The sequence below is a fragment of the Diachasma alloeum genome, unplaced genomic scaffold, assembly GCF_001412515.2.
Source record: "Diachasma alloeum isolate Michigan unplaced genomic scaffold, Dall2.0 Dall_scaffold_01419, whole genome shotgun sequence".
NCBI classification, from domain to species: domain Eukaryota; kingdom Metazoa; phylum Arthropoda; class Insecta; order Hymenoptera; family Braconidae; genus Diachasma; species Diachasma alloeum.
Window position 1 is genome coordinate 24720 of NW_021681517.1, and position 11700 is coordinate 36419.

An 11700-nucleotide genomic window follows, 5' to 3' on the forward strand; every position below is an offset into this window, starting at 1 on the left:
GAAAGCAAACAGACAGTGGGCAATAATTTCTCAACAATAATTCGTACCTTTCACCCGCATAGAATACATAGATAACATATGGTAACTTTTCACTCCTTGGCCCATAATTCCGAACACTCATAATTATGTTTTTAATGCTGATTTTCACTAACACACTCCTCAACATTCTTCAAGTATCAGATGAAGTTTACATCAATAGAAATTACGAGTTTTGGAGATTTTTCTTCATACGTTGTCTATCAATTCCACTATCCAAGTGTTAAGTTCTTCGTAAGAGGTCAAAGAATTGCTCTAAATTTTTACCATAGTGACTCATAAAATTAACACGAGATAAAGTAAAATTATTCATATAAAACTTTATTCAACATCTTTAGACAATAAAAAAAATCACCTAGGGTTTCGACTTCTGCGGATAATGTATATAAAGTATTTTATAATTATGATCTTTCACAATGGAATGAGAATGATTTGTTGGTCATTCCATCATACGAGCAATAATATTGGACAGTAGCATGGCCATACGGAATGATTTATTCTTACTTCGCAGTGAAATATTATAGTAGATGTGGAGTATATCGACAATCATTTGAACGGTTTCTTAGCTGCCTGAGAGTAAACAGCGTAATTACTCTTTTCCGCTGGTTTAGAAATATGGATGGATTGCTCAGCCACGTTGTCCTGGATACGAGCCTCGTGACGAACGATAACTCTTCTATCATTCATTTCCCTGAGAACTTTTCCACGGCCTCCACGTAATTTTGATGATGGACTACAGTTGATATCGTGAACTGCGGCCGATGGCTGGTACACCACTTTAGGGAATGAATCCATAGGAGCATCAAGCATATTCTCGTCATTTTCAGCCCCTCTCTGTAAACGATCAATGGGAAAGAATAAAAATGATGGAATGCACAAAACATTTTTCTAAAATTCATCATTTTGATAAATTGACACCAGTTTTCATCCCGGCCATAGTTAATATTAAATTATTGCAATTCTGAAATTATTCTCAAGTCTTTCGTTCTCACCGTTGGAAATCATTCAACATTATAATTAAATAATCGAATTATTTTAATCAATTCGATGATAAAGCTACTGGAGCTTTGGAGATAATTCAGTCCCTCCTTTGGAAGAAAGAAAATGTGTTTGAGGGAAACAACCTCGTAGCAAATAAAATTTATGCTTATACCCAGAGTAAAAATTCTGGATGAAATTTTGTTGGAACATAGAATAATTTATCTGGAGTAGTGATATTCTCCCATGAAGCTTAGCATTTCTTCGGAAAGAGTATTCTACTGCTTGGAAAATTGATTCAGATTCCTGATCTTTACATTACAAAATTTTTCACAATTCAATTTTTTTTTCATATTGATATGTTGTCTCACCGGATTCTTTTTTATTTCATTAGTTCCCCCTAATTTGATGCTTAGAGTCTCTGTAGAAGTGGTTGCTTTTTTCTTGGGCGTCAAGAGAAACTCATTATCCTTGCTTCGAATATTCTGAACGAATTTTGCATCAGTGGAATTAATGTATTCAGCAACAGGTGACTTGACAGTATCATAACTATAATACACTGCACTCCCAACAAAAGTCTTCTTAACTTTCGAGGCAGAAGGAATGACCGGTTTCTTGTTCGCCTCGGATTTTACAGGAGTCTCAAAATATTTCCCTCGTTTGGAAAAAACTGAAGATTTAGCCTGCATCGATTTCGGAGTGGAGAAAAAGGAGCATGTCTTCTGTTCGGACTTAGCAGGTGTACTGAAGACTTTTCCAGATCTATATGTGATTGCAGACTTCTCTCTAGACTTGGCAAGAGTTTGCAAGAGCCTACCACCAGTTACTCCAGATTTTTGAAGATTTTGTGTCAATTTTTTATCACGAGCACAGGTAGTTGTTTGTGGACGTGGTGTAGCTGGCGTGACAGATAATACAGGCAAATTCTGAGCAGACTTGGACTTTGTCAAGCCAGGATTGGGTGTTTGAAGAGTTTTAGATCGTACAGTGACTGAACTCATCGTGAAACCATTTTTGGGATTTATCTTAGCGGGTGTCCTGACAACACTCAATTTGGCTGGAGTTTTTGCAACACTCAAAGGTCTGGATGGAGTCTGTCCCCCTGAAACAGGTCGTAATTCCGAAGCACCTGGTTTTGCTGTAAGCGTCAAATTTGGAGTGCTTCGTGTCAACGCCAATCTTGGGTTTGTAATTCTTGGAGTTGTTGGGTGACGAACAGGAGGCGACGTCGATCTCAAAGTTGTCTTCTTGGCACTCAATCGACGTAAATAGAGAGATGTTTCTCCCTGATTTAAACGAACTGGTGATTTCCCTTTGGGCGTCGTGCTGACAGCAACTGGTGATCTCCGACGGAAATTTACGACGAATGCTGGCCTCTTGAGCTCACTCATAATAGGCTGAAGCTTCTTTGTAGATTCCATCAGCTTTCCTGGAGTTTTCATTGACGGTTGGATAGGCTGTTTGGGAGCTGTAAGTTTATCTTCAATTTTTTTCACCGCCTTATTTATGGCCTCTTTATTCTTATTCAGGTACTTGTGATAATCACTGGATCTCCTAACAAACTTTAAATACTCAAGAACAATGTCATCCTCAGGGGTATCATCAGGAGAAACAGAAGTAGCATCAATCTCTCGAATCATCTTCTCCGTTTCACAGCATCGAAGTCGTTTCTTTACGACTTCTTCGAGAACTGTCTCTGGCAGATTGGAATCATGGTTTGGATGACTGTCAAATGTATCGTAGAGTACATTATCCGCAGAGGTCTTCCTCAGCATGTAGTGCAATGAGCTTGGTGGAGAATCTTCGAGGTCATAGTACTGAATTGCTCCAGTTCTTTTGATCCTTGCAGATTCCAACTGAGCTGCCACATCTGGGACAGACTTACTCCTTCTCATTAGACTTCTCATTTTACCTTCACTCACTGGCGTCGCATTTTTATGGGCGTAATTCTCCCAGTATATGAAGGAATCATTGTAACCTGCATTTGTGGGAGTTCTCTTAGGTGTTCTAGGAGTCCCATTGGTTGTTTTCAACGTTGCATTGCACTGATTGAAAGGTGATTGTTCAATCACTGGCGTCAATGTTTTATGAGAGGAATCTGCAGAGTATGGAGAACAAGCACTGTAACCGGTATTTTTCCGAATTTTTGAAGGTTTTTTTGGAATGTCACTTGCCTTCTTCAACATGGCAATGCACAGAGGCGATTGATTAGACTTTTGCGCATTTTCCATAAGGTTCTTTGGAGTTTTGCGATATTTTTTTTTTACGTGTTTCTGATTCTCATGAGGAGGTGTACGAAAATCTACAGAACTCTTTCGCTGTGGGGAAGAATTGGAACCACTCGGGGTCACTGGACTTGTCGAGATTCCTGGGACTATGTACATTGAAAGATCAATAGGTGAAGTCAACATTTCTGCAGGCATGGACTGATCCATGAGCATAGACTCGTTCATGATGTACTTACAAGCTTTTCTGAATTCTGTAGTTAAACGACTCAAATTGGCACAACTTTTATCCTCTGGGTGTTGACAGCTGTTCAGATTAGTTTCCTCAATGATCGTGAGTAATTTCTCGGCGAATTCTGCTGGATTTCTGGCGAATGACTTTGACAATCTCTTCATAAGATTGGGACGTTGGGTGTTGGTGCTCGGAGAGCATATGTCGATTTCATTGGAGATTTTCTCGAGGAACGGCATCATATAAGAGGTTGAATCTTCAATTTCTGAAGTCACTGGGGGCTTCTCTGACTCTGATTCGATTTCTTGATTGGAATCAATATTGTGATTTGTGTCCCTTGGTTTCGACTCATTGACCGCAATGTTCAAGCTTCCTGCAGTGGATTCATTACTTGCATCACCAATATTAGAGTACACAACTTGGATATCATCCGTTATGGATTGGGCACTGTGGAAGGAATCTGAGGAAGCTCGTGACGTACCAGCGGAGGTACTCCCCACATTTCCAGCTAAAATCGTTGAGTTTATTGTGTCGTTTGATGGCAACCCACGATTTGGACAATTGCTCCACTGTTTACGCTTCTCCTGTCTCATTTTATATCTCGTCAACAGCTCACAAGTGCATTGTCTGTACTTGGAGGCACAGCCTTTGACATGCTCTCGATCATTATTCAAAGTGCGTGTATTTTCAGATGAATCGATACTGTCAAAAGTTGTTGAAGAAACGGTACTGTCAATCCTTAGTTCAGAATCCAGTTCTGCAAATTTTTTTCTTGAGCCTGAAACAGAAACAGATATTAAATTTCATTTTACATATGTTGAATACTGTAATTTACAAGCATTTAAAAAAAAAACGTAAAGGGTACATTAAGATATTTGACGATTTCAAAGTGGAACAGTCCCTGAAATGGACTAAGATTTTTCCAAAAATTACATTTTGGCATTTGTAACTACGAAAATTTATAAATTCCTCTCCACTGGGATTCATCAAGTTTATTGGAAGGTAACACAACTGCACTTCATCAAGTGAATAAATATCAACTGTTATTTGTTGAAATGGAGAAATACTTCTGAGAATTGTGTGAATTTTCGCCTCATTTCATTCGTTTACAATTTCCCTCGAGAGTTATCGAATACTCTGTACATGTTTTCTCTTGTTGTCTTATTCAGGCAGATTTAAGAAAGTCCTTTACTCGTTTGTTGAATACTAAAGACTAGCATACTTTTAATTGATTTAAGAGTAATCATTACTTTTTCAACTAGATTCAGCAATGTTTTTCGATAGTCAATTTCATCTTCCTCTAGTTTTCAGGAAAAATTAATTTTGAAAAAACAATGATTTTAAGATTTAAGATTTATTCATCTGTTTGTGGGGCACAACCTTGTAACAGTAATATTGCACAATAGTAATTGAAAATTTATTTTTGTTGTTTTGAAAAAAGAATGAAATACAATATAATACCCTGTAATTAATGAATCCCGCCGGAATTCGTGTATTTACTTATCCTTCTATTTTAAAAAATGACGTAGAATTTATCAAAATTTTAATGAAGACTTTCCTACAATATTTTTCTGGAAATTAGAAAAAATTGTCTATATTCCGAAAGAAGGAAAGTTAAAATCTATTGTTAATCTAGAATTTAGAATTTTGCTTCCGAATGGAAGCATCGAAATCGTTCGATTTTTCAAGTCTCTAATTTTGCCTGGAAATGATGCAGAATGGTCTGAAACGTAAAAATACGAAGTTTGAGGACCATGCATGTATGTGCGCGTGGTCAACTTGGTCCACTTGATGGTCAACTTTATGAAAATTGAACGAATAAAGGGCTAAAATAATTCCAAAAAATTTGAAATTTTATGAGATTATAGGTATTAATGAGGAATAAGTCTGTGCTAAAGATCAGCTGAATCAGTCTAGCCATGTTTGAGAAATCATCATTTGTTTTAAATCGTTTTTTGCAAATATCCCGAAAACTATCCAACCGATTTAAATTTGCTTTCTTCAAAATACTCGTTTTGATGCCTTTGAAAAGTTTTAGAGACATTTCTATTTTTCGATTTTTCGCTGAAAATTTTTGTTAGCACTCTAGTTTTCCTAAAAATTGACATATTAACTTGAAATTTGGTACAAAGTTTCCTCTTGGCACTAAAATGTTTGGTATTGAAGATGGGCTAAATCGTATGGACAGTTTAGGAGATATTCGACTTTGTATCCAAATCTGTTTTCTTGAAAATCTCAAAAACTACTCAACCGATTTCAATTTTTGTTTTTCAAAATATTCAGTTAATATCGCGAGGCCTCGAAAATTATCGGATATTTCCCGATTGTTTTGTTGCGTAGCAACGAGAGGGAGAAGTTTTGCAGATTAAAATTTTTGTGCAAAACCTATCCCGACCGTTGATACGCAGGAAAACAAGGGAAATGTCCGATTAATTTTGGAGGTCGAATAGTATTCGACGGATTACACGGTTCTACAAAATATGGGCTCATTCGTTCTCAAGGATGGAACCAACTTTATCTGATAGATTTTTTCGCGCTGATTCTAAATGCTCTTTTCAAAAATTTTCCTAGCAGGTGCAGTTTTTGAGAAAAAAAATGTTGAAGTGTCTAAAAATGGCCAAAACGAACACTGAGAAATTAATTAAAAAATTAGTCTGGACGTAATTTAAGACAGAAAAAAATCACAATTAAACGAAAATTGAATCTTTTCAATGAATGTGGCTTCGTCTTATTTGATTGAATGAAACCCACTAAAAAAAATTCTGAAAAAGGTGAATTTTCATCATTTTTTTGGAAAATTAAATTACCGGAAGTTGGCTGTATCCTCACCCACGCCAATTTCAAATCAATCTACCCACGTGTGTTAATCTCCCCTAGATTTTAATTATAATTTGAAAATCTCGTTTCTTGGAAAGGAATTGTTAATTGCCCTGCATTTTTAAATTAAATCCCATGGAAGTGGAAGAATCAAGACGATGCGTTGCCCTCGTGCAATACAGCAATGCTAATAAATTAATTTTGCGCAGAATTGGTGAGCAGTTGAATCCTCCGAGCTCAGGTATTATCATGTTGACTGTAATATGAGGGTCCATCTTAGAAAGTCAATCAAATTAATATGTCCTGCCCCGACAGGATATTTGACCTTCTGCAGGTTCCTCGAATTGCGAGATCGCCAACGTGAAGAACGATGAATGAATCCCAACGCAGGATTCATCCTTGAGAATGAGTTGATGTTTTTCGATGAAGATCATGAAACCTGCTCATTCCCATCTTCCCTAGCTTCCCCCCACCCCCCATGAGCCACTCCATCAGACACTTCACCAAGTCCCCTGCCAAGTCCAGAGCCGAGTCCCCCTCCTTTAAACCTTGATGAAGTGGTCGTGGTTGAGCCAGAGCAAGACGAAAAAATTTGAGTTCTTGAAATTTTCCTAATTGTTTCGTTTCGAAAAGAATTTATTATATTTAGAAGTTTTTTTTTCATTATTGAAATCATTTAAATACAATAAAGGAATAAATCAAGCGTTTTTATGTACATTTTTCTAATTTCTTCAATCAATCACTTTTATCAGAAAATTCATTCTTAGAGTTTAGAAATAAACTCATAATAAGATAAATGAAATATTCATAGATATTTACAAGATATTTATGAACATTTACAAAATTTATATTTACAAAATTTACAAATATTCACGAAATATTTTCACTTGAAAGTCGGTTTCTTTGACTGTTCTTTTCTTTTTTTTGACAAACAAATGAGTAAACTGAAACTGCCATTGACAAGAGGATTTAGAAGATTTCTGTGGAAATCCTCTTTTTCTGTTGGAAAATCATGCCCCGTGGGTGTAAAAATTCTCCGGACATCTATGGCTATGTTTTTGCTCAATACATACCTCGAAAGCAAAGGAGAAGTATCACTACATCAATAAAAATACAATTCTCTAAGTACTTCCAACAACCTATGAAGAATCTGGAAAAATCATGGGTCCCTCACACGATTTGCAATAACTACCAACGATATCTCCAACCTGGAAAGGGAGGCACATTCAAAATGCTCTTCAATGTTCCAGCAATATGGAGAGCCTACCAATCATTCTAATGATTGCTTTTTTTGTTTGATGGACGTGAGAGGTTTTTCTACTAAAAATAAAGATAAGTTGAAGTATCCAACAGTGACTTCAATGGATTTTCCATCCTTTGCACCTATAAAAAAACGTGATGCATTGCTAGAACATTCAAGACCGAAACACATGACTGGGGAGCCTGACACTGAACCTGAAGATTTTGGAGAGTTTGACCCTGACTACCAAAATGATATAAAATTTCCCAAACCCATCGATCCCAATCTGTTCACCCAAGGTGCACTTAATGACTTGGTAAGAGATCTCGATCTAAGTAAATTTGGAGCAGAATTACTAGCATCTAGATTGAAAGAGCGTAAGCTCCTGCTTCCCGGAGTCCATGGCTCCAGTTTTCGATCTAGAGATCACGATTTTCGTCAATTTTTCACTGAAGATGCAAGTATTATTCTAACATCGATGGGCTTATGGAGCGTATGGGCATCAAGCATCAGCCAGATGAAGGGCGTTTATTCATGGATGCTTCAACTAGCAGTCTGAAAGCCGTCTTGTTGCACATTGGAAACAAGTATCCATCCGTCCCGATCGTTTACTCTACCACCCTTAAGGAGAAGCACGATACGATTAAGGATGTCCTCGAGAAAATTAGATACGATTGTTACCAATGGCTAATTTGCGGTGATCTTAAGATGATAGATCTTATTCTCGGCCTACAGCTGGGATTCACGAAATACAGCTGCTTCTTGTGTGAATGGGATAGTCGAGATCGCGCTGCTCATTACACCCACAAAGAATGGCCGATTCGTGACAGCCTCACACCTGGGAAAAGAAATGTTCTACCTGATCCACTAGCCCACCCTGAACGGATCTGTTTTCCAGTTCTGCATATAAAGCTGGGACTGGTGAAGAATTTTATCAAGAAACTCCAGAAGGATGGAAAGGCTTTTGCTTATTTGAAAGAATTCTTCCCAGAGCTGAGTATGGCGAAGATTAAAGCAGGCGTTTTTGTCGGTACCCAGATCCGGAAGCTGATTAAACATGATACCGACTTCATTGAAACACTCAATGATGTTGAAGAAAAAAACCTGGTTTTCCCTGAAGATCATCGCTGGTTTCCTCGGGAGTATCCGTGCTCCTAACTATAAGGAACTCGTGGAGACATGCTTGCTAATTTCGCTTGCTAAAGTCGAAAAAAATCCGAGTTTTTAAGTGAGACTTTCAAGCGTGAATATTTTGTAAATATTTGTAAATTTTTTAAATATACATTTTGTAGATATTTATAAATTTTGTAAATATGAATTTTGTAAATGTTTATGAATATCTTGTAAATATCTGTGAATATTTCGTTTATCTTATTATGATTTTGTTTCTAAACTGTAAGAAGACATTTTCTATTAAAAGTAATTGAAGAAATTAGAGAAATGTACAGAAAAACGCTTGATTTGTTTCTTTATGCTTTAAATTATTTCAATAATAATAAAAAAACTTCCAAATGGAATAATTTCTCATCGAAACGGAACAATTAGGAAAATTAGAATTCAATTAGAACTCAAATTTTTTCATCTTGCTCTGGCTCAATCACGACCACTTCAAGGTTTGGAGGACTTGGAGGGGGACTTGGTGAAGGCTTTGATGGAGGGCTTGATGGGGGGGGGGGGGGTAGGGNGGGGGGGGGGGGGCTAGGGAAGATGTGAATGAGCAGGTTTCATCATCTTCATCGAAAAACATCAACTCATTCTCAAGGACGAATCCTGCGTTGGGATTCATTCGTCGTTCTTCACGTTGGCGATTTCGCAATTCGAGAAACCTGCAGAAGGTCAAATATCCTGTCGGGGCAGGACATAACATTTATTTGGTTGACTTTCTAAGATTGACCCTCATATTACACTCAACATGATAATATCTGAGCTCGGAGGATTCAACTGCTCATCAATTCTGCGCCAAATTAATTTATTAGCATTGCTGTACCTCGAGATTCCGTTTCTCCATAGATCAGGCTCAGCATCCACGAGGGCAACGAATCGTCTCGATTCTTCAACCTCCATGGGATTTACTTAAAAAATGCAGGGCAATTAATAATTCCTTCCCAAGAAACGAGATTTTCAAATTAAAATTAAAATCTAGGGGAGGTTAACACACGTGGGTAGATTGATTTGAAATTGGCGTGGGTGAGGATACTCACAGCCAACTTCCAGTAGTTTAATTTTCCAAAAAAATGATGAAAATTCACCTTTTTCAGATTTTTTTTTAGTGGGTTTCATTCAACCAAATAAGACGAAGCCACATTCATTGAAAATATCCAATTTTCGTTTAATTGTGATTTTTTTCTGTCTTAAATTACGTCCGGACTAATTTTTTAATTAATTTCTGTGTTCGTTTTGGCCGTTTTTAGACACTTTAACATTTTTTTCTCAAAAACTGCACCTGCTAGGAAAATTTTTGAAAAGAGCATTTAGAATCAGCGCGAAAAAATCTATCAGATAAAGTTGGTTCCATCCTTGAGAACGAATGAGCCCATATTTTGTAGAACCGTGTTATTTTTGGTAATCGGATCCTTCTCAAACCGACTCATTTTGACTTTCTTCATGACTTTCTTTCACTCCACAGGATAATATTTGACAGTTATTTGGTTAGAGATCCGATTACCAAAAATAATCATCTCAATGTCTCCTATTCCAACCAATTGAAATATGCAACATTCATGCAAGTGATTCATGGAAAGTTCCCGAGAAATTCAAATTTTTCGATTTTTCGCTTAAATCCGTCTTTGCACTCTAACTTTGGAAACAATTGACATAGTAATCTGAAGTTTGGCACGAAGTTTCCTCTTATTTTACTTGAAAATTGAGAAAATCGGAGAATTTGCGTCTTACAGAAACTGAAATTTTTTATTCCCCACAAAACAGAATTTTTATCTTCTTATTATTGAAAAAAAAAAGAATTGCAACGGAGCCATTCGGAAGCTTAATATCAATGAAATTGGTAGAGATGAAAGAAAAAAAGACTAACAACGCATAAAGAAACAATCATATCTCGCCAGTCGAATAGGCTCGGCCCCCTGCTTGTTTTTTGTACTGTTTTCGTAGTAGTCTAACGTGATGAATTTAATGAAAACATATTTACTTGAAAGCACACTCATAGACAGGATTAAATAGAAATGATTCCTATTAATAATTGAGATTAATTAAATCGGTTATTTTCAAATGTGCCATTATTTACCAAATTTTGATTAATCTCAAAGTGAAATTGCCCATTTGTTGGACCACAAAAACATCCAAAACTGTGAATTTTCTATGGTATGACTTCCCGGTTGGTTGCCTTTGTTTTGCTTTACTCTAAAACGTACGCATTACGTTCCGCTTCAATCAGATAATGTCGATTTTTTATGGTCCGGCAACAATAGCAATAATTCTAAACAAAACAGTCAATAACTCTGAAAGGATGAATGTCATAAAAAATTGAATGCTTGGCGTGATCTAGATGTTGATGGCGAACATCGTTGATTTGCTTTTCGGTCCATTATAGGATCATTTATTTGTTTCAAACAATCAATGTTGCATGCTTTTTTACATCAGAAATAATGAGCCATTGCAAGGCAAATACTTCTAAGCAGGTAAATAAATAGGTGGGGACTCGGATGCCTTGTTTACGTTTACACGTACTCAGCCTGCTTTCCTCCACACTTTTCACACTCAAAAATGCAGCAAATGGGTGTAAAAACTTACCTAATGTTTTGTCATTCAATTCCCGAAGGCGTGTAAGATCCCAACGACTATCCATCTTGAAGAAAATTATTAGAAGTACCGCTCAATTTTATTGAAAATTATGCATTGGGGTTCGTTTGAACGACATTCACATGGAGTTTACGAGAGTTTGCAAAGGGCGCGGGGGGGGGGTCGTTTGTTCTTCCACAGATGCCCACAAAGAGGATAGACTAAAGTAGAGGCTCAGATCCGGGGGTTTGGCCGACCGCAGCGTGAGGCTAGTACGACCCCATGGTAGAGAGGNGCAGCGTGAGGCTAGTACGACCCCATGGTAGAGAGGGCGCCCCGGTCGATTTCGGTGTCTGGCCCAAAGAGGATTGACTAAAGTAGAGGCTCAGATCAAAGATAATAGGGGAGATTGCTCAGGCTTATGGGAACTGTTCGATCAG

General features: G+C 37.3%; 1 protein-coding gene across 1 annotated transcript; it reads right to left on the reverse strand.

Annotated features, from left to right (window-relative positions):
* Positions 1-331: 331 nt before the first annotated feature.
* On the reverse strand, positions 332-11424 carry LOC107046476. The gene is made up of 3 exons (XM_015269100.1): positions 11273-11424; positions 1386-4249; positions 332-870 (listed from the first exon to the last, which is right to left on the reverse strand). Exons 1-3 carry the CDS (start codon positions 11325-11327, stop codon positions 583-585), a joined length of 3207 nt encoding a protein of 1068 aa, XP_015124586.1. The 5' UTR covers positions 11328-11424; the 3' UTR covers positions 332-582.
* Between the last annotated feature and the right edge of the window lie 276 nt (positions 11425-11700).

Bases quoted from the DNA above. Each gene is read 5' to 3' on its own strand.
- LOC107046476 (XM_015269100.1), bottom strand. From the start codon at position 11,327: ATGGATAGTCGTTGGGATCTTACACGCCTTCGGGAATTGAATGACAAA. The intron at 4,250-11,272 runs GTAAGTTTTTAC...TTTCTGTTTCAG, and splicing joins ATTGAATGACAAAACATTAG to GCTCAAGAAAAAAATTTGCA. The intron at 871-1,385 runs GTGAGACAACAT...GATCGTTTACAG, and splicing joins ATGAAATAAAAAAGAATCCG to AGAGGGGCTGAAAATGACGA.